This window comes from Peromyscus leucopus, chromosome 13, assembly GCF_004664715.2.
Source record: "Peromyscus leucopus breed LL Stock chromosome 13, UCI_PerLeu_2.1, whole genome shotgun sequence".
Classification (NCBI taxonomy): Eukaryota; Metazoa; Chordata; class Mammalia; order Rodentia; family Cricetidae; genus Peromyscus; species Peromyscus leucopus.
Window position 1 is genome coordinate 37,201,963 of NC_051074.1, and position 27,726 is coordinate 37,229,688.

Sequence of the window (27,726 nt, forward strand, 5' to 3'; positions counted from 1 at the left end):
CTCCAGCCCGGACAGGAGATCACAGACCCCTGGAAGCAGTTGCCATCAACACCTCAAGTCTCAGTTCAGCTGATGCCCTTCAAAGGCCTGGCTTCTGGAGCTGGGCACCACCCAACATTTGACCTTGGCACATTATCTACCCATCTGTAGCCAGAGGCAGCTGAAACAGGGGCATTCCAATTGTGCCAACCACTCTAAAATCCTGTGGCTAAGCTTCCACGCCCCCACCTCCACTTCCCCAGCCGCTGAGGACCTGTCTCACTTTCCAAGGTCAGAGAGCTCTTTGGAAGGAGCGCCTAGACCCCTGTGTGTTCTTCGCGGGGTGTCTCTGAAACTGGGCACCTAGCACAACCCATGCCCATAAAAGCCCCGGATAACAGTCGGCTTAAGCCATGCCCCTGTACCTTAGAACAAATGAAAGTGGACAACAGGGGATGACCAGAGGGTCAGCAGAAGGTGGAATAGGCAGGCTTGCCAGCAGGAGAAACAAATGTCTCCTGGATCTGCAAGAGAGGTGGAAAGGACGAGAGAGGAGCATGTGTGTTACCCCTCTGCCCCCTGCCCTGCAGGATCGCAGCACCACCCAAGGAAAGAGATTATACATACAGAGCTTTGTGGGGTGCTGAGGAAACGTTGTCTTCTGGCTTCCCACTTTGTGCTCAGAGCCCTGTGCTCGGTAGCGCCCTGCCCCCCTCAAATCAAGGATTGCCCCTGTTTCTTTCCTATTGTGATAAAATACTCCAACAACAGCAACTTAAAAGAGAATCCTTCACGCTGGGGAAGTCAAGGCCACCGGAGCTTGATGCTGCTGGTCACATCACATCTGCAATCAGGGAAACAACGATGAATGGTTCCCCCTTTCCAGTTTACATAGTTCAGAATTCCCTGGCCAGAGAACGGACCTGCCACAATTAAGATGGGTCTTCCAAGAGCAGGGCACTGTGGTGTGCTGGTACGCGGCTTTAATCTCAGCACTCAGGAGGTTGAGGCAAGTGGATCTGTATGGGTTCAAGGCCTTCAAGGCCAGACTGGTCTGCACACCAGTTCCAAGCCAGCCATGGCTACATAATGAAACCTTGTGTCAAAAAACAAACAAACCCAAAAAAGTCGGTTTTTCGTTATCAATTAAGATAATAAAGAGAATGCTCCACAGGCATGCCCAGAGGCCCACCTTCTGCTGTCGGATGCTGTCAAGGTAACAACACTAACCACCACAGGGAACTATTATTATTATTTCAGCTAAGAACATGGAGATGCAGGGACACCTAGGAAGAAGGTTATCCACAAATTTGGGGTAATCAAATCCTTGGCAGATTTAAGGTGACTGAGACATGGCCATTTACTCCAGGTTTCTCATTATCATCCGGTTTACAGGGGGATGAGAACATGAAACGAGGTTGTCAATGCTGTGCAGAAACAGAACATACGAATTGCCTCCCAAAAGTCAGCAGATTAGGCCCACGTGTTGGCGTTGAATTGTGTCTCTCCACCGCCCTCAAAACTCATATGCAAAATCTCAACTTCCATGACCTCGGAATGAGCACTTATTTGGAAATAAAGCCACTGCAGACGTTAAGGCCATACTTGAGTGACAGGGGCTCCTTTCCTATCCAACATGGCTATAAAAAGGGAAGATTTGGACACAGACACACATAGAAAGAACACCGTGCGGAGATTGGCAGTGTGCTGCCACGAGCCAAGGCAATTCCAGAAACTGAGAGAGAGGCCTGGAAAGGTCCTTCCTGAGCATCTTCAGAGAGAACTTGGCTCTGTGGACACTCGATTTCAGACTTCTGTCCTCCACAGTATGTGGTGAAGCAGTTTGTCATACTTCATTACAGCAACCCCAGTGAAGTAACCCGTTGTCCACAACCTTCCTTCTTCTGAGCCAGCTAACTTGGCACTAAGTCTTAAGGGAGCCAGCCCTTGTTGGGAACATTCTAGGATGGTCCCTTTCATCTCCCTTCTATCCACTGCATCGTGGTGCTGGACCTTCCCTCACAGACTAGGAAATCATCAGCTACTTTTATGTCGAGACAGCCAGAGAAGAGTTTGGCCAACCCAGGAGCCCTAGGAGCTCTGTAACACACAAGGCTCCTTAGAGACCCCACACCTGAGTGGATGTTGAACATAGGTTCTCCTCTCACTAGAAAGGAACACCCAACTGGTCCCTTGGAGACCCTTACCCCACTCAGAGACAAGAGCTTCAGTTTCAACTCTACAAGCATCTCCCTTGATCATATCTCTATCTCTCTCTATCTCTATCTCTATCTCTATCTCTATCTCTATCTCTATATCTATATCTATATCTATATCTATATCTATATCTTTGGGATAATGAAGTAAACCCCACTCCACCCCAAAAAAAGGTCTTTATGAGCCCATGTTCATCTCTCATTCTGAGGCAGCGTGAGCAAGAGATGCTGACACCCTACCAATTGTTTCCTACCAGCTCATTCTACTTGACATAATGTATTCTTTCATTATGCCTGCAGATCTGGCATTCTGCCTCCAGTGTTCCTGTCTGTATCCATTCCCCACTGTGAGTTCTGACAGAGTCTTCCTTACTGTGACAGGAGTGGCCCCTGCATGTGCCAAGGATGGCCACTTTGGCGTGTGTCAGCTACCAGCTCAGAACCTGTAGATCCTTCACTGACTGTTGACTGAAAGGGGAATAGCAAAGGCAGGAGAAGCCAGTGACAGACAGGTTCAAAACAACAGCTACCCCCATGCACCCTCCCTCACAATCCAGTCTCATTTGAACTTCTCACCTGCATGCCGATGCCCCAGAACGGTTTCCTGGTACATGCAACACAACCACAAACCATGTCCTCTGATCCATTTTGGCATCCAGACTTGGAGATACAAGTACACTGTTTTCAGAGTTCCCCACAATTGGGCCAGGAGCTCAATCGGCTGGATTTCTCTTATAGACATTCCCTATAATGGCTTGGTCTTGGGAGCCAACATGGTAGACTCTAAACCAGTTTTAAAAATAAATAAATAAATATTTGTCATCTATGGCAACCTAAATCTTTGAAACCTCTTCTCATGTTTTGGTCATTTAAGTGCTGTCTTGCCAAGGTAGAAGTTAAAAAACTCATGTGTCTTGACTCCCTTGCAGCTAGGTTAAGACACTGACCTGAGTTCCAACAATAAGAAGACTCACTAGTACAAGTTCTGAATTCAGAAGTGAGTGAGTGATATGCTCAGAGGATACCACCTCTAAGTAAGCGACGGAATGGAGTTAAGGGGTTCTTCTCAGTGTGGAGGCTTTGGTGCTCATTGATGTCATTATTTCTGCTACCAAAACTGTCATGGTAGCTGGTCATGAGTCTTAGCTCTCTATTCCTCCCCAAAATACCATAAAATATACACTCTTTTCTTTCATAAGTCCCTCTCCAGTTTAAAGTCACAGTTGGTTGCAACGAGGCAAGCTGGCCGATACAACATGGGAAAAGGCTCAGGATCCAGGCCATCAGGCAGCAGCGGTGCTGACATTAGAGAACAGGCAGAGAATGTGAGGTTATGGCCCTCAGTGCTCCCTCTTTTCTTGTGAAGAGTGCTGTGCTTCATCATCCCCATCCTTTATCTTTGGGATTTTTTTTTTATTTTACCATATTTATTTAGGATGGGGGAACAGGACATAGTGCTTGGGTAGTAGTCAGAAGGCAACCTGTGGGAGTTGGTTCTCTTCCTCCACTGTGTGGGTCCCAGAAATTAAACTCAGATTGTCAGGCTCAGTGACAAGCACCTTTACCTGCTGAGTCATCTTACCAGCCCCTATCCTTTACTCTTTAAAAAAAAAAAATGATTTAGATTTTTTCAAATGTGCGTATGAGTGTTTTCCTTATATGTATGCATGAATATCACGTGCATGCCTTTGAAGCTCAGAAGAGAGCATTGGATCACCTGCAACTGCAGTTATGGATGGCGATGAGCATGTGGATGCTGGAAACTGAATTCAGGTCATCTTCAAGAGCAACAAATGCTGCTAACTGCCAGGCCATCTCTTCAACTCCCCTCTACACACACACACACACACACACACACACACACACACACACACACACACACACACACTTCACTTTTTTTTTTTTAATGAAGTTTTACTTTTCTAAATGTACAGTTGGTTGAACCTGTTCATGCATCTTCAGCAGCTGGGGCATCTCTACCCTTAGTGTATCTGGTGTAAATTACCTGGACTCTGAACTTGACACATCCTTTACTAAGTAGCTCCAGGAGGGCTGCCCTGGCCAATGAACCACAAATCTCCAGTCTCTTGGAGACTACTGCTGGAGTGATAAGCTTATAGATGGAAACTTCCTTACAGTTTCTTAAACATAGCTTTATCAAACAGGGCTAGGATACTGAGCTTGTCATGAACTTCACCTTTGGACCTCTTCTTTTTGGCTTGACCTTCAGACTTGCTTACTGGACCTTTGTCTTTCTTGGCCAACTTTCCGGCATCTTTCTTCCTGTCACCTGACCTTGGGTAGTATGGTGAAGCTCAGAGAGTGTCAGCAATCATAGCCTTTACTCTTAAAGATAACAGCCAAGATAACTTTTTGCCCTAGAATTTAAGTGGTACTTTCCAACTTACAAGGCATTGTGATAGTCTCATGGTCCCTCACAGCAACCCTCTACTTGATAGGTTAAAACAATAAAATAAAATAAAATAAAAAGGCTCATGAAGTATAAACAGCTTGCTCAAGATTCAAGACCCATAGGCAACATAGCCAAAGGAGCCCCAGAGCTCTGGCTCTGTATCTAACATTTACCCCTAAATATCACAGTATGCCAACACTCCCCACACCTTGTCTCAATGCCTTTATGCAACTGCTAAAACTTCCAAGCCATGTGCAAAACTGAAATACATCACTCATTCCCCAGGTGTATTTTTCGAGACTACCTTTGCTCTTAGAGGCTACAGAGGTGAGAAGTTAAGAATGAGATCCCCGGGGGCCGAGGGGCCTGAAATCATGAACCAGCTTGGCCACTGGAAACTGCTTGAGCAAGTTAATTATCACTGTTCCCAGCACTGCGTTTCTCTAGCAGTGACAATGAGGTTGTTGAGAGGGAAAAGTGAGTTTGTCAGTGTGTACACATAGAACGGTGACTTGGCATGAAGTGAGCTCGGCAAACATGAGCCAGTCCAGTGCTGCTGTGAACCTATGACATGCAAGTCTGCAGAGTCCTCAGATAAGCATGTGAAAGGATAGTGTTGACACGTATGAAATAAATGCACATTAGCTTGTGTTAACATACAAGAACTGTATATTTAGGGCCACAGTAAATTTTCAAACCATATAAACCCCATAAAGGCAGGGAGACCCAGAATGGCTTTGACCTCCCATCAGGTAGATCCTGACAGTCTTTGGCCAATAAAGCAATCTCTTTTTTATTCTTTTTTAATTTCCTAGGGGTTTGAACCCAGAGCCTCACACATGCAAGAATAGTACTCTGTAAACACACACAGAGGCCTCCTAGTGAGAACTTACTCAGGGTCAGAGAATCTGAGCTTGCTTTACCCAGCAGGGCTGCATAATGGGATGATTTGACCATGGGTGTAGTTACCAGGTGTTTTGAAGGTACAGTGTACCTTTTGTTTTGAAGCTTGGCTGTACAGTGTGCTTTGATCTTGCAAGGGAGAGGTCTTTTGCCTCTCTCCTTGGCATTGTTATAAAAAGCACTTTTGAATAAACGAAGGGGCTGTTGGGTATTGACCCGGGCCCTCCGGAAGCTATCCTGTGTCTCTGTCTTTCTCCTCATCATCTAGGTCTATGTTTCTATCTGATATTTTCTTATTCCTCTCTCCTCCACCTAAGAACCCTTCTAAAGGTGGACGCTGGACTCCCACAGCACTCTATCATTTAACTGTATCCCAACCTCAATAAACCAATTCTTTGCATTGCTACTTCTAAATCTACAGTGATTATGATTTCATTGAGCCCAGATTGTCACTTAGACTCTTACCAGAATTATCTCCCTGCTCCCCAGAGTGTAGCACTCAGGGCCAGTGGCTACGGAGTGGGTTCATGATCTTACAGGTAAGCTGGCATTGAGTAAGAGTTCAGGCTCTGGAGTTAGAGATGTTGTAATTTAATACCACTTCAACATTCAACACTTGGCACGGAACAGGTGTGCAATAACTGTCACCCTTAGTTACTAGGGTTTTTTTTGTTTTTGTTTTTGTTTTTTTACTCTGCAGTGGTTTATCTCATAATCCACATGTGCCTGGCCTCGGCTTTGACAGAAATCCAATGTCTGGACACTACCACTGTCCCTGAGGATCATCTTTCCCAGCAGAGCTCACCTTCCAGACCAGCCTTCCTGACATGTTTGTGTTAGGATGGCATTCTGAGAGATGAATCCTGTGCTGTCCTGCTCCTCAGTCATCCTGCTTGAGCTGTGTTTTGAGGAAACAGATGGCAGAGAAGGCAGAGACAACCTACCAGCCTTTCCACCCTTGGATTCCGCCAGTGCCACAGCCAAGGGTGTTTACAAAGGGTGCAGCTACGTTTTTGTTTGTTTGTTTTTGTTTTTTGAGACAGGGTTTCTCTGTGTAGTTTTGGTGCCTGTCCTGGATCTCGCTCTGTAGACCAGGCTGGCCTTGAACTCACAGAGATCCGCCAGCCTCTGCCTCCCAAGTGCTGGGATTAAAGGTGTGCACCACCGCCGCCGCCTGGTAGGGTGTTTATAAAGGAAGAGAAAGAGGTGGGTTAGCAAAAGAGAAAGATCTTGGCCGGAAGCTGGGGAAGCGGGGAGGAGACCTTTGCCCTCTCCAGCCAGCAAATCAGAAGGAGGCTCCCCCAAGGCATGAAGGGGAAAGAGTCAAGTCAGAGAGCCCTGTCCAGACCACACAGTCTCCCTATAATCGATGCCACGTGTTGTGTATACATTTGGCTACCGTCAACAATCAAACACTGATTTTTATTATGAAGCATCCACAGCAAGTACCATGAAGGAAAAGCCCAATAACACAGGAGATTCAAGTCGCAGGGCTAGGGTCACCTTCTGTAAGGTGACAATTAAGCAATGACCTGAAGGATATGCCACCAGGGAACATGAAAAGATTGGAGCCTGAACAGGATGGGCATTTCATAAGGCCTAAGAGGAAATACGGTTTAAGGAAGACAGCACAGATCCTGTCTGTAGGTAGAGGGTCCAGGCAAGACCACTTTAGTAACCTATCTCCTTTTCCTGACCTGTAAAATGCCGATCTTCCTCAGGGCAGTCAGAATAATATCAAAAGAATAATGAGACCTCAGACCAGCACAAAGTAGGTCCTTAAACACAGCCATTGTGTGATTCCTGTTGGCTCAGGCCAATCATCCCAGTACTCAGAAGGCTGAGACAGGAGGCGGCTCTCAAGTTCATGACCAGTTAGAGTTGCATAACCAGGCGCTGAGAGAGAAGCATATCTGATTTCTTCCTGCCCCCCTCCCCCGCACAGAGCCAGGCACCTCTGAAGTGTTCAGTAAATATCTGTGGAGTTGAGAGCGAGTGCACCAGTAATTATAGTAACTAATAAACTAAAGAATGTTTTTTGTGGAGGCCAGAGAAGTTAGCAAGTCCAAAACGATCAAATGACAAAAGGACAGGCCAAGAAAAAAAACAAACAAACCATGCCCTGACTCATGCTCTCTCCACAAGTGTCTGAGTTTCCTCCAAGGCACGCTAGGGAAATGTCCACTCGTAAACACATGGGCAATAAGATCCAAGCATCTACTCTTCCAATTATAAAGAACATTCCTAGGCTCCTGGGGTTTGTTTTAACTGGGCAAAGATGTGTTATATTTGTTTATGCTGCAGAATATTACTTTAACTGTGTTACATTTGTGTCTGCTGACTTTGTGAACGATGTAAAGATGTGTTGTTGCATTTGTTTAATGATGTAAAGATGTGTTGCTGTTTTACCTTGCCTGCCTAAGGCACCTGATTGGTCTAATAAAAAACTGAACGGCCAATAGCTAGGCAGAAAGGGAAAAGGTGGGGCTGGCGGGCAGAGAGATTAAGTAGGAGGAAAAAAATCTAGGCTTGAAGAACAAGAGAAGAGGAGAGAATGAGGGAGAAAGAGAGGAAGAAGACATACAGAAAGAAAGGCAAGAAGGCCCGAGGCAAAACGTAGATGAAAAGAAACAGGTTAAGTTATAAGAGCTAGCAAAAAACGAGCCTAAGCTAGGCTGAGCATTCATAACTAATAAGAAGTCTCTGTGTCATGATTTGGGAGCTGGTTGGTGACCCAAAAGAAAAAGTCTGCTACACCTGGGTGACAAGCAGCAGGTAGGTTTTATAGCCAGCTTTTATTTAATGCACTACAGTTTGTACAGTACTTCCATGTCCAGTCTACGTCTCTGTGAAGTCGGTAGGCTATTGGTTAGTCTCAGTTCCACACTGTGGATGAACAGGCAAGGGGAAGTTATGCGGCCACAGCTAAGCAGTGAATCATACAACTAAGGTATAGTTCTAAATCCTGTGTTGCTGTGGGATGGTCTGTATGGCAAATGTGTTGCTCAGATTGGTCAATAAATAAAACGCTGATTGGCCAGTGGCTAGGCAGGAAGTATAGGCGGGACTAACAGAGGAGAAAAGAGAGAACAGGAAGGCAGAAGGAGTCACTGCCAGCTGCCGCCAGGACAAGCAGCATGTGAAGATGCCGGTAAGCCACGAGCCACGTGGCAAGGTATAGATTTATGGAAATGGATTAATTTAAGCTATAAGAACAGTTAGCAAGAAGCCTGCCATGGCCATACAGTTTGTAAGCAATAGAAGTCTCTGTGTTTACTTGGTTGGGTCTGAGCAGCTGTGGGACTGGCGGGTGACAGAGATTTGTCCTGACTGTGGGCAAGGCAGGAAAACTCTAGTGACACTGTGTCTTTTCCACACCACAACCACAACACACTGACCCTTGGAGATGGATGCAAATACCTCATGCACTCAGGTAGGTAGAGCACCACACACAGAACCGTGACTCAAGTTCCAGCTGCAGCTCAGTCACGAGAACAGTCCTGCCAAGCTAAGACCCTCTCCTACAGAGATGGTTCTTCAGCCGGCCAGCTTCCCTTGGCCAGTCCTATGAAACATGTATACCACTCAACTTGTCCATTAACCCCATAAGGCCTCAAGTAAAGTTTAAATATAACTTTTGGGTCTATAATAATTTGAAGGACTTAAATTTTCTTTTTAAAAAGTTGAACACTTGCTGGGCCATGGTGGCACACACCTTTAATCCCAGCACTCGGAGAGGCAGAGGCAGGAGGATCTCTGTGAGTTCAAGGCCAGCCTGGCCTACACAGAGTTCCAGGACAGTCAGGGCTACACAGAGAAACCCTGTCTCAAACAAAACAAGAAAAGTAAACCCTCAAGCCAGGAGTGGTGGTGGTACACACCTTTGATCCCAGCACTAGGGAGGCAGATGCAGGTGGATCTCTGAGTTCGAGGCCAGCCTGGTCTACAATGCAAGTTCCAAGACAGCCAGGGTTACACAGAGAAACCTTGTCACAAAATTAAAAAAATATATATAAATAAAAAGAAATAGTAAGCCATTCTCCCCATCTCTACTCCTTTTCTAGAAGATGCAGCGCAGTGGTGTGGCTGTTTCAGAATCTTGTCCACTGCTTTTCAGGAGCCACCAGACCTCTGCTGAGTGTTCTTCACGGTAGCGTAAGGCCAGACTGAGGCCAGCCAATCGATAGGCACTGCTGGGCAGGCAGGGGTGGGGGTGGGGAGAGCAGACTGAACGGACCGATTGATCTCTGGGGACAGCCCAGGGCACATGAAGCTAGGGCCTCCTGACCCCTGTGCCTACAGTCTGCCACGGAGTAATCACCCCTACTCAGAGCATACAGGCTCTGGGGAGGAGACACGGCTTTCGGGGGCCCTGCTTCCTGGGGAGGCACAAAGCTAAATAGTGACGGCCTCAGGTCTGATAATCTGTCTTCTGGGTCACGAAAGCAAGAGCACCTTTTCACAAGGCTGCCATCATTGTTAAAGATGTTCCCAGAAACTAGAAGCACAAAGAATTGCAAGAGGTTTCTCTGACCTCCCAGGCTCACGCTTCTTTGCACATCAGCCTAAATACTTGGAGATTCTTCTGTCTCCTCTGCCCTGTGACCCCTGTTTCTAGAAACACACTTGCTTAGAGACCTATGCAAAAATATGGCTTTGGGCCGGAGGCTGGGTTCCTCCTCAGGTTCCTGCTTCCAGACAGCATAAAGTCATGGATGGAAAAGTGCCATGCACACCACTGCAAAAGTAGACTAATATTTTTGGGAAGTTTTAATTTACTTCAATTAAGAATTCAGGGCAGCTCTGAGCAAAACCGAAGTAGGTGAGATGACTTTGAGACTCTGAACAGGCCTGTCGGGGTCCTCTGCACATGTTACCAGAGGACAACTATCCCAGGAGCACCTCTCGTGGCCAGTCCCAAGACTCAGCATTCCCCCTCACCCTCCCACCAGACCAGACAGGGCACTGCCTGGGAGAAATTATCCCTAAGAATCAGTCTCTTGGTTGAGTGGCTGAACTAACTACTCCTTTTTAGGGGAATGTGTACACAGGCATGTCCACGCATTGACATTTCTGACAGGTGCAGTGTGTGGCTCTGTCGGTGACTCGGATCTAGGGGAATGTGTACACAGGCATGTCCACGCATTGACATTTCTGACAGGTGCAGTGTGTGGCTCTGTCGGTGACTCGGATCTAGGGGAATGTGTACACAGGCATGTCCACGCATTGACATTTCTATACAGGTGCAGTGCATGGCTCTGTCGGTGACTTGGATCTAGGGGAATGTGTACACAGGCATGTCCACGCATTGACATTTCTATACAGGTGCAGTGCATGGCTCTGTCGGTGAGTAGGTGAGTTAGAGAGTCAGCAGTCTTTTTATGGCAGGTCTTTATTTAAAATGTAAACTCTGGGGAGCGGGGAAGTTCACAATTTTCCCACAACTGGCGGCTCACACCATTAATCCCAGCACTTGGAAGGCAGAGGCAGGCAGATCTCTCTGAGTCCAGGCCAGCCTGGTCTACAAAGCAAGTTCCAGGCCAGCCAAGGTTACATAGTGAGACCTTGTCTCAAAAAGAACAGCAAAAGTCTTAAGAGGCCCCCCTCTGTAACTGGCAGTGATCCCATGCAAGGCCACATGACGGGTCACAACCTGCTTGAGGACTGGGCGCATCCGGGTCTGCAGTTCTACTTTGCCAGAGCAGGACTGGAGACAGGTTTCATAGTGCAAACAAGGTCGCTTCCAGGCAGAGACTAGGGGATGGCAGGTTACGGGTGACATTTCTATGGGCCACCCATGACACCTGACCTGGAAACAACTTTACTGATACCTGAGAGAAAGTGCTAGAGAAATGTTTTCACCGACCACTGAGCCTGCTCTACTAGGCAGATCACCCGAGGGCCAGATCATTTCTCTTGTCCTTATTCTTAAGCTGTGGGTCATTTGGGGCCTCACGACCCAGTGGCCGACCGGTGGAGAGGTCTGCAGCCAGGCAAGAAGACAGACCCAGAGATCAGGAGAAGGGGCTTCCGCCGTGCACCTCCTACGTCAGTCCCGGCTCAATATAGACGTCTCATCGGTCGAGGTCCAGAGCCTCCTGGGTCACCGTCCGGAGCCCAATGGAGAACAACTCTTCCCAGGGCTCCCGGATCCAGGCCAAGAGGGCTGTCAGCTGCTCTCCACACACAACACGGAGCGCCCAGAAACTCTCCAGTCGAGACACCTGGTAGATCAAGCAGTTGGCAAGGGGAGGAGACACAGGAGAAGACAGGGCAAGAGGCCCTGGGAGGTCCTGGAGAGGACTCGCCACCTTCCTTGGCTTTTAACGGCTCTTCCTTTCTTCCCTCCCAAGTCTTCGTGACTCTGCACTAAAGGGCTGACTCTAAGCCTTGAAGACGTCTGGTCAGCACTGACTGCAGCCTCTGGAGGGCTGCTGTTCATAGGCCCATCTCTAATCGTCCACGCTCTCGAGTCAATACCAAGAACTGCGGAGGTTCAGTTCCTGCCTCTAACCCTTGTGACCTGTGCCAGTTTGTCACGTCTATGAGTCTTAGTCACATCATCTACTGCAGGCACAACAATGGCGCCTCCTCCTCACGCTGGAGTTGTGAAGGTCAAACAGTCGGCATACAGTGGGCAGGCTGATCACACCAACTCACACCAGCTAGGTATTTCAGTCCAGGCCTCCCAGGCCAGGACGTGCTGACTGCTGCTTCCTACACATGAGACCTAGCCAAACCCAGGTCTTCACATCTGGACTCTGCACCCACTGTATGCCTGCCCCTGTCTCAGCACCATCCAGAACCAATACCCATTCTTCCTAGACGTATTTCCACACGGTACACACACACACATGCACACACGCGCACACATGCGCGCGCACACACACACACACACGCACGCACGCACACACACCCACACACACACATGCACACACGCACACACACGCGCACACACGCACACACGAGTACCTACCTCGTCATAGAAGATGAGCCGCAAGTCCAAAGGGCTTGTGCGGTACAGCTGCACGGAGCTCAGACTGCTGAGCGGCTGCTGCTCCCTGACCTGCATGGGAGGGCCAGGCTCCAGAGGAGGGGCCTGCTCAGAGGCTTCCCCAGACACCACTGGAAGGGGGGATTCCGCCTGGGACCATGCAAGGTCTTCATCTAAGAGGTATAGTGTGGACAGTGTCAGCAACAGGGACACGGGGCGGGTCGAGGAGCCTGCAGAGAGAGGGGGGTAAGACGACGGCTGGAGTGAAAGGCGGCGACAGGCCTGGGTCCCCAGGACCAGTGTCCCAGCGCTGCACTGGAGATAAGGTAGGAGCACACTAAAGAGGAGGCCACACATCACCACTATGCTTCCACAAACTCCAGGGACCCCAACCATCCAAGGCCCTGAAGGCCTGTCCTGAGGGAGCCACCACACCAGTTGGCCCAATCGAGGGCCCACAGCCTCTTGACAGGAGGAGCGGCGCACAGCCAGCCAGTCCACCACTTCAGGAAGGCTGGATGCCAAAGCTAAGGTCTCTGGACAGCAGAAGCTCTGAGGACCTCCTGACCCCACCTGGAGAAGGGGGACACCAGCCTATCGTGCTGGGTAGCCTGCAAAGGCGAGGAGTCCAAATTCCAGACACTGGAATTACTCCATGAGTACTATGAAGGCAACAGGGACAATATGGGGTACAGAAACCAGGGAAGTATCTGCAGCGTCGACCTTACCTTCAGTCAGGAAGGCCCGAAGGTAGAAAAACTGGGGAGCCTCTGCGGAAGTATCTTGTGCCAGCAATGGCCTGTGGAGACCACAACGGACACAAGAAAAGGCTCAGCCAGGGTAGGATGGGCTTCAAGGAAGGGGAGTCGGTGGGTAGGTGAGGGCATGAGTCGGTGGGTAGGTGAGGGGATGAGTCGGTGGGTAGGTGAGGGGATGAGTAGGTGGGTAGGTGAGGGGATGAGTGGTGAGTAGGTGGGTAGGTGAGGGCATGAGTCGGTGGGTAGGTGAGGGCATGAGTCGGTGGGTAGGTGAGGGCATGAGTCGGTGGGTAGGTGAGGAGATGAGTAGGTGGGTAGGTGAGGGATGAGTAGGTGGGTAGGTGTGGCATGAGTCGGTGGGTAGGTGAGGGGATGAGTAGGTGGGTAGGTGTGGGCATGAGTCGGTGGGTAGGTGAGGGCATGAGCAGGTGGGTAGGTGAGGGCATGAGTCGGTGGGTAGGTGAGGGGATGAGCAGGTGGGTAGGTGTGGGCATGAGTAGGTGGGTAGGTGAGGGCATGAGTAGGTGGGTAGGTGTGGACATGAGTTGGTGGGTAGGTGAGGGGATGAGCAGGTGGGTAGGTGATGGCATGAGTCGGTGGGTAGGTGAGGGGATGAGTAGGTGGGTAGGTGTGGCATGAGTCGGTGGGTAGGTGAGGGCACAAGTCGGTGGGTAGGTGAGGGCATGAGTCGGTGGGTAGGTGAGGGGATGAGTAGGTGGGTAGGTGTGGCATGAGTCGGTGGGTAGGTGAGGGCATGAGTAGGTGGGTAGGTGTGGGCATGAGTCGGTGGGTAGGTGAGGGCACGAGTCGGTGGGTAGGTGAGGGCATGAGTCGGTGGGTAGGTGAGGGCACGAGTCGGTGGGTAGGTGAGGGCATGAGTCGGTGGGTAGGTGTGGGCATGAGTCGGTGGGTAGGTGAGGGGATGAGCAGGTGGGGTAGGGTGGAGGGGGGAGTGAGCAGGTGGGTAGGTGAGGGCATGAGTCGGTGGGTAGGTGAGGGCATGAGCAGGTGGGTAGGTGAGGGGATGAGTCGGTGGGTAGGTGAGGGCAAGAGTCGGTGGGTAGGTGAGGGCATGAGTCGGTGGGTAGGTGTGGCATGAGTCGGTGGGTAGGTGAGGGCATGAGTCGGTGGGTAGGTGAGGGCATGAGTCGGTGGGTAGGTGAGGGGATGAGTAGGTGGGTAGGTGTGGCATGAGTCGGTGGGTAGGTGAGGGGATGAGTAGGTGGGTAGGTGTGGCATGAGTCGGTGGGTAGGTGAGGGCATGAGTCGGTGGGTAGGTGAGGGATGAGTCGGTGGGTAGGTGAGGGCATGAGTCGGTGGGTAGGTGAGGGGATGAGTAGGTGGGTAGGTGTGGCATGAGTCGGTGGGTAGGTGTGGCATGAGTCGGTGGGTAGGTGTGGCATGAGTCGGTGGGTAGGTGAGAGCATGAGCATGGGGCTGTGTCTGGAGTCTGCCAAGAGAAGGCTTGGACCCCACCGACCCCTAACCTCTGCTGACTCACCAGAGCCGGTGCTGCGGGGTCACCTCCTCCTCCGTGGCACTGACGCAGTTCCTCTGGGTGCGAGGCAAAGACTGCAAGACACCTGGATGGGGCCAGCCAGAGACAGAAAGTCTCAGAGGCTCTGCAGTCCTCTATCTCCACCTCCTGACCCTGGCTCGTCTCTGTAATGTGGGGCCTCGGAAACTGTGGGGGCTGAGGGAGCAGGGGCTACCATGACCTCAGTCGACCGGTGAGCACCCAACCGAGGAACAGGCCCTGAAAGCTTGACCTCCAAGTCCATCCCTCCCAGCCTCTCCCTCACCAGTGAGCTCCTCAAGGAAGGCGCGGCAATGCCTGGCATCTCGGGGCAGCAGTACACAGCTGCCTGTCCCAGCTGCCCACTCTAGGCGAAGGCTCTGGCCTGCGAGGCCAAGCTCCATGCCACTCAGCTCCTGCAGAGGGATGGCCAGGCTGGGCTGGAGCCAGTTAGCAGGAGGCCCGCTGTGGAGAGAGCAGGATGACCAAGATTAAGAGGAGGGCGGGGTGGGATGGGCCGGAGTTGATGCTGCCCCAGCTACACCCCTGGCAACTCACCAAATGGCCCCTGTCACCTTCAACAGGTAAAGCCTGTGGTCAGACACGACCACAAGGCACAGGAACTCCCCCGTGTGGCCTGCTAACACCACCGGCACCTAAGGGGAGGGAAAACTGATGAGAAACCAAGAAATACAAGCAAGGAGGCAGGTGCCAGACCGAAAGAAAGCCGAGCTGCATCCACCCACTGTTACTATGGTGATCGGCAGCCTCTCATCACTCTATTTCTGACCCCGCAGTCTGCCCTCCCACCAGCCCGGGATCTCAACAGGCCGCCCAGTGTCCTCGAGATGTTTCCGACCTATCCCCCACACTCAGCCAAGACTATCTGAAGTAACACATTCACCATCACTCCCCTGCTTCAAATCCTCTGGGTAGTCCCTGGATCCGATCCAAACTCCCTGGCAGACACAGCAGGTTGCTCCAGAACAGCCTACCCCTGCCTCCTAGACTTCCCGGAGGACGGACACCTGCCTCTAACCCTCGTCACTGGCTGTCCTGTCTTTCCCCCAGCCACTTGCTCTTGGGCCTCTGTACATTCACAGCTTCCTTCCCCGGAGCGTGTGTCCGCTCAGACTGGATTCGATGCCCCTCCAGGACCTTGCCCTGGCTGCAGCAGCCTCACACTGCCTAATCCTGACTCTCAGACTGAAACAAGACTGCAGATGGACACGAGGGAGTGATAGCATGTATCTGTACTGACGGGAGGACCCATTTACCAAGTGCCAGGTGCTGTGCTGTGCTGTGCTAAGTGACAGATGTCAGCTCTCAGCCCCCCGCTCTACGTCAGGAGCTTTATCCCTACCTGGGGGGGACAACTGAGCCTCAAGTGTGAAGGAACATCCCCAGAGTCAAACAGCAAGTATCTGCTGCACCCGAAACGGAAGCCCTCGACTCGACGCCCGTGGCCATGGGTCGGGGGGTGGCACAGACCTTGATACAGCACTGGAACTCCTCCTCAGAGTCACTGAACACCTCAACATCCAGGAAGAGCCGGAGTCGGTGGTCCACAGAGCGAAGACCAGAGCGTTCGGGAGCTACGAGCAATCAACAGGCCGTCAGCCTGGCTCTGGGAGGCCACAGCTCCAACTTACCTTCCCCCCCCATGCCCACCCCTCCCCCAAACACACCCCCACCTTGTCTTGCCATACTCACTTGGGCTGAGGCTCCAGCTGCTACGGCCGTGGGCTATGGATGTCTGAGGTGGGGTGCCATCAGACCCGCTGGGGTGGCCGCTGTGGTTAGCAAGGTCACAGACAGGGTCAGGGACCCCAGAGGGATCTGGTGGTTTGTCTCCCTGGGTCTGTTCTCTATTGGGGATTTCCCCAGACACGGCCAAGAGAACCACATGGTCACTCCCACAGTTTGGACATACAACAGGAGATTCTGGAGGGAGGGACAGAGACCCTGTGAGCCTCCCAAGGGCACACACCATGTCGACCGCCCCCCCCCCATCCCGGTAAGGGCTAAGCTAGCCCATGGCCAACAGCCTCCTAAAAATACATCCCACCTTCTAGTTTCCAGGTCCTGCTCTGGCCCCCTCCCACAGCCTTGGGTTAATCAAGCACTGCAGTCCTTCACTAGCAACGCCTGAAAAAACCAAAATCAGGAGCTAGGAAGATGATTCAAACACAGTACTACCCCACAGGCATGAGGATCTGAGTTCAGATCCCCAGGCCCCAGGTAAAAGCAGTATGGTGCCATGTACCTGGGGGAGAGACAGGCCGATCCCTGGAGCTCACTGGCCAGGCAGTCTAGTCAAATTGATGAGCTCCAGGTTCAGTGAGATTGACTATCCCAAGAAATAAGGTAGAGCGTGACTGAGGAAGACCCAATGTCAACCTCTGGCCTCCACATGTACACACATACTTGTGCACACAACTATATGAACACATACATACAACATGCACACACACACATACAATAATAATGATAACAACAAAGACAAAAACAACAGATTGGGGAAGACAGAGGGGTCCCTCATGCCAGTTGAGTCTAAATCCCAGATCCATTAACTAATAGATGGATAATCGTGGACCAGTCATCTGCAATCTTAGCCTGACTACTACTATCTATAAGATGAGAATGAAAATCATGTCTGCCTCAAGGAGCTGGCAGGCTGGGTGAGAGGATGCAGGTAAAGAGTGAAGGATGGGGATGAACAATGAGGAGAGAGATACTGAGTGACGACAACACTCTGGGCATGGGCAGCCCCCACATCAATATTACCCTGTGGCAGCCCCACCAAAACTTTCCCTACCCATTTTGCAAATAAGAAAAACTTGAACAACTTACACACCCTGTCCACACTATATGGCTGGAGGTAATAACAGAAGCCACCATATATGAAGGACCTTTGTTTTATGACAGGGGCCATGCTTTATTGTCACATTCAAATCCCACAAGAAAGCTGGGCAAGGTAGCATACACATGTAATCCCAGTATTTGAGAGACTGGGGCAGGGGAACTATCACAAATTCAAGGCCAGCTTCAGCTACACAGGATTTGAGGCCAGCCTAGCTGTATGAGACATGGTCTAAAAACACCAAAAACTTTCAAAGAGAGATCCCACCACAGGAGGGCTGCAGAAGCCACAGTAGCTATGGAGGACAGCCAGGCTCCAGAAAGGGCTGTGATATTCCACTGCACATCTGTAGCTTGGCCTGCTGAGCCTGCTAGGGCAGGCTCACAACAGGCAATGACACAGGGGTATTTTTCTGGAAAAAAAATAACTTAGTCCTGTTATGTCTGCTGCCAAGAAGTGTGGCTGATAAAAACTGCATTCCCATAGCTGTTATCCAGAGCTCCCCCTCCTTCTTCAAAGCCCTTACGGTTTGACTGGCCTACAGTGGAGCAGTCCCCAAGATCAGAATATAACAAGATGCCACGAGGTGCTGCATCCTCTCCGGCAGCTTTCGAGGTCAGTCAGGGAAGGACAACTTGTGCCAACCCCTAAAGCTGCTCACTGAACAGCCACTGCACAGAGGGCTCACGGGAGCCTGGCGCCGCACGGAGGGCTCATTTGGCTTCATGCCACTCCTGAAATGTTACCCCCAAACAACCAAAAGCCGTCAAGCTATGAAAAAATAACGAGTATGGCTAGGCACACTCACAAAACAGCACTCCTGACTCTGACAGGACCGTTTCTGCTCTTTAAGGCAGCGGGCGGGGAGTTGCATTTCTGCCCACTGCCAACAGTTGCCCCCACTCCCCTAAGGCCCTCTTCCCTGGGGTTCCCTCTGCACATCCCTCTCAGAGACACCTTCCCTGCAGTGGGGAGCTATGTGGGTAGGGAGATCAAGGGCACAGCTGGTACCTGGATTTTGAAACAGAGGCTTCCAGCCTTCCTCACTCTCCGGTCCCAACCGGGGCGCCTCTGGCTTGAACTCACAGCTGCAGCGCAGACACTGGAATCTGGGCCCTGCAGACTGCTGCTCCTTCTTCACACTGGTGAACGGGGCCAGCACAGCGAGCAACTCCTGCAAGGGGGTGGGTCTCTAAGGCAGCCCGCTGTGAGCAGGCAGACTCCAGGTGGAACTGCCCAGCAGACCCCAACCCTCCAGCCCGGACCCACTCCCCCGCCCCCACTCCCCCCACTGGCCTCCGGATCTCATCACCTGGATGGCCTCCTGGGCCTCTGGCTCCAGCACTGCATAGCGACGCAACCGCCGATCAGGACAAATGTAGGCAAAGCGCAGAACAAGAACCGGAGCCCCAGGGGGTGGACCTGAGCCCTGTGCAGGAACAAAGACCACTCAGGGAGCATGGAGGAAAACAGGGACACCAAGCCCTTACATGGCATCCCTTCTTTAGCCCACCCTCCCAAGCCACACGCCACAGCCCTTCACACACCCAGGGCACTCCTTGGCTCCAAGCACTCAGGAGGGAAGTGGGAAAACACCCAGCCCAGCGCCTGGCACACGGGAGCCCACAGATTATCAAAGATGAGCCTGGGCCCCACAACTCACTTCAGGCCCCCCTTCTCTTGGCATCTCGGGCTCTAGCTCCGCTGCCACCAGGCTCTGCAGCTCCAGCCGCTCCAGGGTCCGAGCTGCTCGCAGCTCCACCTCGGACAAGTGGGCAGACGTGACTCGGAGAAAGCATTCCTTGCCCTGCACGCCCTCAAGCCCTTGCAGGGGACACACCAGCATGGGGCGGCAGAGCTCCGCTGCAGAGAGGCCAAGAGAGACGCGGCAGAGTGAAGAAGGATCCAGATCCTCTGCTCTGCCATGGGAGGCCTTCTACCCAGCCTGGCCTCTCCACAGTCCTTCTGACGTCCCAATACCACTTGTCTCCATATCCCCAATGGTCACAGGGCCCCTCACCTTCCACTTCCTTCTGCTCCTCCTCCTCTTCCTCCAGGTCCTCTCTCGACCCCTCTTCTTTATCTCTCTCTTCCCTCTCTTCTTCGTGGGGCTCTGGTTCCACCCTGCCCTCCTCGGACACCTTCTGTGGCGATTCCTTAGTGTCTTCCGCTCCTCCTGTGGCCGGAGGGCTGCTTGCAGTCTCCAGGCCCTGGGCGTCCACAGGAGGGCTGCTAAGGGCGGGAGTCTTGGTGGCGGCCAGCGGGGGCTCCCCGCGGTCTCCAGGTGGCTCCGGTACTGCAGCCAGTCACAGCCAAACCGCTCCCGGAAGCTGTTCAGCAGCTCCAGTTCCCGGTGCTGTTGCACAAACCATCCTGGGATGGAGAAGGACAAGAGCTGAGGCCCTCCCCGGACGCTAGGTGACCCCAGCCTCTTTCTACGGCCAGGCCTCCATTCCTCAACAGGCCTCCCCTCCACAGTATGTCCTCAGGTGTGCCCTAAGGAATGCTGTGATGATAAGCAATCCAAAAACCACACACACCAAACAAAACTTGTGCAGGTTCACAAAACATGGCCTCACATCTAAGACCCTGAGATGCCCTGTAGAAAAAAAGCCTGGTCCACTTTGTTTCACCTTATACATACTCCCCGAATGGTTCTGGCCATAACATCTCTTTATTCTACAGTCTTTAGCACCCTCTGAAATCTGTGTTCCTTAGGAGAATGCTGCCTGGAAGCAGGCCCTTCTCTTTGGCCTAAACTAAAAAGACAGTAGACTGAGGGGCCCTCCACAATAACCCATACCACCCCAAAATCGAGTTTCTCCTATGACACCTACAAGGCGACATCAAGATCAGAGAGAGTTGGAGGGAGGGGGAAGGACGTGAGCAGGGAGGGTCCACTTACCAGCTGGGGAGGGATCCTGCGTTCGGAGCTCCGGGTCTGTGTCACTGGGTTCAGAGATGCTAGCCCGCCTCACGCGGACTCGGCTCTAGTTTGGACAGACAGATGGGGTTCTATGAAAGCCAGAGCCTTTATTTAGCCTGGCCATCCACGGCCACTACCTAAACTATCAGAAAGCGCCAAGTACTAACAAGAACAAGACCTTTCCAAGTACTGCTCCTGGCCTACCAAGTACCCACACTGCCAGTAAAGAGACCACCCAAGCCCAGGCACAAGCCGGCAGAAGATACCACTTACCTTAACCTTACGAAGCGGGGCCTGGGCCACAACGCCCCCAGAGGAGAGGCTATCACTCAGCTCGGGGCCACCTGAGGTCTCAGTGGTACTCCCCACTGGCACGGACGGAGGAGGTTGGGCCATGGAACCAAGCCCTGAAGATTCTGAAGCCTGGTGTGTGATGAGAGGAAGGAGGTCGGAACCAAGGGAGCACCTCGGCCTGCCTAAACTAACCAGGAGAGGACTCTGCTTCCCACTGACCGGGAAACCTTTCCTACCCTGTCTCCCGAGCTACTGCCCTCCCCCCATGCCATCCCGTGAGTCCTCCCTCACCCCACCCCCACCAGACTAACCTGAAGATCCTCCAGTGACAAAGCCTCGCCATCCAGCAAGAACTGTGTGAGAGAAAGCAGACGGCAGTGCCTGAGACAGAGCCCACAGCCAGCGACTCCTCCAGGTATTAACAGCACCACGGGGTGACTAGGTCTTTGCCTCGCACTCAGGGATGGGAGAGGGGGTACAGTCAAAGAAGGACAGACACCACCAGGTGACCACTCACGCCATGAGCAGCGTCTCTGGCCCGAGGTGACAGGTACTGAGCAGTGGCCGCACGGTGTGCCGGGTGGAACCACAAGGGGTTGCCTTCCAGATAGAGCTGAAGGGCAGAAAAGGAGACTGAGTGAGCCAGAGATCCTCCTAGACCTGAAGGCGGCTCCCAGGCCCGAAGGCACACAGGTCTCACCTTACGGAGCTCAGCCAGCAGCCACAGTGGTGACAGCTCCGTGTGTCCTTCTAGAAGGTTGTAGGCCACATCGAGGTGCCGCAGGTTCCTCAGCTGCTCCAGGCCTAGGGCAGAGGAGAGAAGGAAGAGGCCTTGTGGAGGCATGCTGAGGACAAGAGAGTGTGGCGGTCTGTATGCTGAGGACAGAGGTAGGAAAAGGACAAATCTTTGCACCAAAGTCCTACCTCTAAGTCCTCAGAAGGCTCTAGATCAGCAGTTCTCAACCTGTAGGTCCTGACCTCTTCGGAGGTCGCATATCAGATATTTCCATTATGATTCGTAACATAATTACAGTTGTAAAGTAGCAATGAAATAATGTTATGGTTGGGGGCCACTGTAACATGAGGAACTGTATTAAAGAGTCACAGTGTTGGGAAGGTTGAGAACTCCTGCTCTAGGTGTAGTGATCTCTAAGCCAACTTGAGCTATACCCGTGCAATTCCCTTCCAGACTGACCCCACCCACCCTACACACACTTCCTGCTTACCTTGAAGGCTCCGAAGCTCATTGGCTCGCAGGATCAAAATCCCCAGGGCAGCCCCTGAAGGCCCGACTCTGGGCACCAAGTGCAGGTGGTTATAGGAGATGTCCAGATGGTACAGCTCGGATAAATCCTGGCAGTGGGGGAGGAGACAAAGGTTCTCAGCCTGACGAAGCTCTAGGCAGGGGCCTCTGGGCCATCTTCTCAAATCTACCTTGGCCTATAGAAACTGCAGACACAGCACAAGCAATCTCCTCCACCCCGCACTGAAAGACCCGAACAAACACGAGCACGTTCCTAATGGTTCCAGGCTACACCCCGATGGTGACTCCTACCTACCAAGTTCCCACCTAGGAGAGGACAAGGCTCTGAGGCACACTCAGAGCAACCAAAGAGATCCTGTTTGTTTCAGCCACCACCTGAAGACAGGGCCAGTCAGTGCAGTCAGTGAGACAACCCGGATGCACTTCCTGTGGACCCACAGCCACTTCCCAACTTGTAAATTCCCAGTTCTTGGGTGTGCAGATGACCCCATGCCCTTCTCTACCCCTTCATTCTCCATTCAGTTCACTTTGAACCCTCTTCCCTATTTTGAGTTTATTTCTCATTGAAGTATGCCCTTACCACTTTAAAAAGTACTCGGCATTATCACTATTATTATTATTATTATTATTGTTTTTCGAAACAGGTTTCTCTCACTCTGTAGACCAGGCTAACCCCAAACTCAGAGATCCACCAGCCTCTGCCTCCCAAGTGCTGGGATTAAAGGCGTGTGCTACCACCGCCCAGCAGCCTTACTTATTTTTAATGGAGGACAGAAAGGACACAGGGAAAAGATTCGTCATCGTCATCCAATCTACTACTTCCGAGCCACACACTGGCTAAGTAACAGAGGGTCCTCTTTACAGGAACTCCTGTGAGTTACACTTTGCAGGGAATAAACCAAGAAGCTAATGATCTGCCCCAAGGCATCCAGGTAGCCCAAGCTGAGATCACAACTGCCTTGGATCTAGAGGGGAGACCCACACACAGTCCTGACTCTCAGGATGTGGCTCCACCTAGGGCCGAGAGCAATGTGGAGGAGGAGCTAACCTGAGAGGGGGTGAGCACAGAGCCATCCAAGGCCCAAGCCCATCAGCTCACACTCACCATCAGGAAGCCTTTGCAGTCCTCGATATGATTGTGGCTCAGGTTGAGGAAGCGAAGAGCTGACAGGAGCCGCTGAAGGGACGGGAAAAGGAGGCACACAAAGGTTCTTCACACAAGGACACCTGTGTGGAATTCCTCCCAAAGGACCATCCTTCCCCTGGGGGAGGGGCACTCACCAGGGAGCTGTCTAAGTTGGTGAGTCCATTGTAGCTGAAGTCCGCAGAAAGCAAAGCGAGCCAGGGAAGGGCAGAGCAGAGGTCGCCACCGCAGGCCGACAAGAGCTCCTGGGTAGGGGACAGGCACATCTGCTACTTCATTCTCAACCTCCTCCCCAAGCATGCTCCATCATCCAGTCCATCATTCATATATACCAGTCCATCATTCATATATACCAGTCCATCATTCATATATACCAGTCCACCATTCATATATACCAGGGTCTACCTGGAGACTCAACCTCCTCCCCAAGCATGTTCTATCATCCAGCCCATAATTCATATATACCAGGGTCTACCTGGAGATGCAGCTTTGAGAAAAGCTCAAGTTACTCTCCCTAAGGGGTAGACTATGGGGACCACAGGGAGACAGACACTAGACTATTTATACAGCTTGGTATGACTGTACAGACAGACAGGTGTAGACTGCTGTGGGGTCACAAAGGACAGAAGGAGGGAGAAAATGGGAAAACCACAAAGCTTGGTCTTCTGTATTTCGCAGGACAAGGCACCAGGGTCCACCCTTCACCCTCCTTACCTCTAGTGCCTGGATGCTCCTGCTACAAACCAGAGACTCAAGCTGTGAGTAGATGCTACGGAGGCCATGCAGGCTCTGGATGGGGACTCCTCGAAGCTGGTACAAGAGAAGAAAGGGGAGGAGGAGGTAAGCAAAGCTTCAAAGAAGACAAAGGCCTCGTCTCCACCTTTTCTGATGGGAAGGAGGAAACGACGGCAAAGCGCAGCCATGGTTTAGGGAAGTGTTAATGGAAAAGACATTACTGACAAGCCATGGCACATTCACACCCGACCTCCCACCAAAAGAGGCCATCTCTCCATCTGCACGCCCAAGAGGCGGCTGTGCACTAGGTCTGCCCACCCATATGCTCCAATACTCCCTCACCTCCAGCTGCCGCAGGGACTTGAAGGGGAAAATCTTGATGGGTCCTGGAAGGCCAACACCAGGGATGTGTACCAGCTGAAAAAAGGAACACTCGGGTTACTGAGGCATGGCGGTCTCCCTTCATCAGCACCATTTTCTCAGCACACCACCACTCACATCACTGACATCATCTGGATCTCAGCTCCACAGCCTTCCCACACTCTCTTCATCCCCGGCCTCCATCATTCCCTAAGGCTCTCTGAATACCCTGGCCCTGACCCCTCTTAGGACCTTGAGTGAAAGCGTTTTCTGCAGCATGTCGAAGAGGAACTGAAGCTGGAGGATGATGGGTGAGTCGGCAGGATGGGAGGGAAGAGCCACAAAGCCCGTCTGGCCAGGGCCCCATGGCCCCAGGTACAGTTCAAACACTCTGTTCAGCTGCTGCAGTGTGCCTGTTACCAGGCTCAGTGTGCTACAGCCAGAGAGAACTTCGTCCCCTGTAGGAAGACGGGCAGACAGGAAGGAGGAGAAAATGAAAGGTCTTTCCTTCTGGGACCCTGAAATATACCCACTCTCATCCGTATTGAAGAGATTCCACTGCAAGATCAAACTTTCTACCCCTTCCCAGCTCAGAAGTCTTCTATAGCTCCCCGTCTTAAAAACAATCAGATGCCGGGCAATGGTGGCACACGCTTTTAATCCCAGCACTTCGGAGGCAGAGCCAGGTGGATCTTTGTGAGTTTGAGGCCAGCCTGGTCTACAGAGTGAGTTCCAGGACAGGCACCAAAACTACACGGAAAAAGCCTGTCTTTAAAAAAAAAAAAAAAAAAAAAAAAAAACAATCAGACAAAAATGAAAAAACAAAAACAAAAAAAAAACCCAAGCTTTTCACCCTGACACAAGAAACTGCTTCACTACAAGACTCCAAGGGACTTTTCCAACTCAAAAGAGCCTAGGCTACTTTCATTGTTGGAAATACAGCCCACTTGATCCACAGCTCTCTCATTTTGATACATCCCCTTTTACTGCCAAGCTGAAGACCAACCTCACCCAGACAGCCTTCTCAGTACTACCTCGGGGGGCTGGGGAGATGACCCCGTCAGTACAGCATTTGCTGAGAAAGCATGGAAATCTGACTCTGACCCCCTCCATCCACCTGAGGATACAAAGCAAAGAGACTGGCATAGGAAGACCCCAGCCAGCCTCCTTAATCAGCAAGCCCCAGGTCTCAGTGAGAAACTCTGTCGCAAAGAACATGGTAGACAGCCCCTGAAGAATGACCCCAAAATAAAAGTATTTGAAGATATAACGCCACTGAGCTTCTACAATGCAATCAAATCACCCACTTTTACACAAAGGCTGACTGTATGTTGATCTTTCTTTTCCTAGTTTCAAGAATGACATACACATTTATAGGAATTCTCAAACAGTATTGAAATGCATGCCACTGTCCATTGCAGCACTGAATATTTCTATAAAGCTGCTGCTCTACCTAGTGAGACTCTTAGTCCTGTGAGGACATCTTTCAGGCACTTTCCCACTCTTCACTCCATCTGGAGAGTACAGTTACAAGCTAGCTATGAAGAAGTGTTTTAAAATATATTCTGAAACCAGGCGTGGTGGTACACACCTATAATTCCAGAACTTGGGAGGCAAGGGCAGCTGTGAATTCCAGACCATTGCTACATAATGAGACCTTGTCTCCAAAATGAGAGAGAGAGAGAGAGAGAGAGAGAGAGAGAGAGAGAGAGAGAGAATAAACATCAAGAAGTCAAAGAATATTGCAGAAGTCAGGTGTAGTGTCACACATCTATAATTACAGCTTTCCCCAATGTTTACATTTCTATAACTATAGTACAATTATCAAAACCAGAAAATTGGTGCTGATATAATATTCAGTTCTATGCTGTTTGTGTATATGATGACAACCACCACCACAATCAAGACACAGAAAGTATTCCAGCCAGCCCCATAATAATTTTCATGCACTCCAGGATTCCTAGCCCAGGAGCCATGTCAGATTTTTGCAGAATAATAGATCTTACAATCTTGCATAAAGAGTTTCTGTGAACTAGACACTGAACTGAGTATAGACAGAGACATGATTCAAGGAGTCCCTCAGAAGCATAGAAAAGGCACGGCATGGGAGTAATTATTGATATAAGCCAGAAAATTCAATTGTTATCAAGAGACTTCTCAGGCCCATCATGGGAGTGTAGCGACAGGGGGCACTGACGTTAACGAGCTAACACAGTGCCAAATGATTCTGCTGCCTCATCCAAATCTCATCATTATTTCCCCAAAAGAACTATTAACCTCACCTTACAGACAGGAAAACTGAAGCTCCAAGAGGAATCTCTCCTTTTCGTGTGTGATACTAGGGGTTGAAATCAAAGTTTTGTACATGCTCTGCTACTGAACTATATCTCAGCCCTCAAAAAATTATCTTGATTGTGATCATCCAGCCAGTAATTAATACATTTTTGATATCAAGTCAAGCCTGTTTCTACAACTGATGCCAACCACGTAACAAACAACACTGTGAGCTTCACCGTGCCCAAACACCGAGGAAAGCAATTATCTCTTTTGAACATGTATTATGAATGATACACTGCACTAAATAAGCTAACTGAAATGCTGATATCGTTAAGTACAATCACTATGATAACCTACCTGCGAAAAATACCGAGGCTCTGAAAACCTATCCAAGTCTGAAAGAGGGTTAGGACTAACCTATGTGGGTCTCGCTCCAAATTTTAGGTGTTTAAGGTGCTATACTTGGTGGCTTTCTATACACGTGATTATGTTCTTGTCTCGAAGTGTTTAGTCCAGTAACGACCCCTTCCCTTTGCAGAGGTTAAGTGGTACTAGTAATGGCTAAACTTTAGACAGTCAAAGACAGGACTGTAAGCAACGCGTCACAAGGAACACACCCCAGAAAAAGAAAGTAATGAGAAGACTCTCACACCTCGTGACCCCGCCGGCAGTGACTCAGTGACTCCGGCGTTTCTGGAAGCTGTGGAACTCACCCACAACCTGCAAATCAGATAAGCCGGAAGTCCACTCACCCGAGTCCCGCAACAGCCCCGCGAGCTTCCACACTACTGAGTCCCGCGGCGCGGTCGTCATAGCCACAGGGACGCTGGGGGCGGAGCCTGGTAAAAGGGGAAGCGGAAGAGCCTCAGGTGGGCGGTGGCGACCAAAGCCCAGCGCTTTTGCGCAAGTGGAGGCGTCGCGTAGTGGAAAAGGCAAGGGTCCGCTGTAAAGAACGTCCTCTCGGACCCCCTCTCCAAGAACACAGGGCCTCGGGAGCCCATGGACTCACGCAATCGGCACGCCAACCTTTGCTGCCAGACTCCTTGAGGACAGGAAGTCCCGCCCCGGAAAGCAGGAGAACTAC

At 51.1% G+C, this 27,726-nt stretch overlaps 1 protein-coding gene and 1 pseudogene across 1 annotated transcript; both read right to left on the reverse strand.

Annotated features, from left to right (window-relative positions):
- Nucleotides 1-4,143: 4,143 nt before the first annotated feature.
- On the reverse strand, nucleotides 4,144-6,399 carry LOC114709327 (annotated as a pseudogene).
- A 4,485-nt stretch (nucleotides 6,400-10,884) lies between these two features.
- On the reverse strand, nucleotides 10,885-27,716 carry LOC114709308 (serine/threonine kinase 11 interacting protein). Its single transcript, XM_037210244.1, is given in 26 exon segments — nucleotides 10,885-11,735; nucleotides 12,488-12,735; nucleotides 13,234-13,304; nucleotides 14,765-14,846; nucleotides 15,066-15,244; nucleotides 15,338-15,435; nucleotides 16,271-16,374; nucleotides 16,493-16,723; nucleotides 18,654-18,816; nucleotides 18,955-19,071; nucleotides 19,306-19,505; nucleotides 19,663-19,908; nucleotides 19,911-20,015; nucleotides 20,548-20,632; nucleotides 20,842-20,991; nucleotides 21,174-21,215; nucleotides 21,380-21,475; nucleotides 21,563-21,666; nucleotides 22,089-22,215; nucleotides 23,232-23,303; nucleotides 23,408-23,515; nucleotides 23,985-24,080; nucleotides 24,348-24,422; nucleotides 24,618-24,823; nucleotides 27,395-27,481; nucleotides 27,652-27,716. Coding segments are annotated over 25 exon segments (3,216 nt in total). The 5' UTR covers nucleotides 27,456-27,481; nucleotides 27,652-27,716; the 3' UTR covers nucleotides 10,885-11,585.
- Nucleotides 27,717-27,726: the final 10 nt, after the last annotated feature.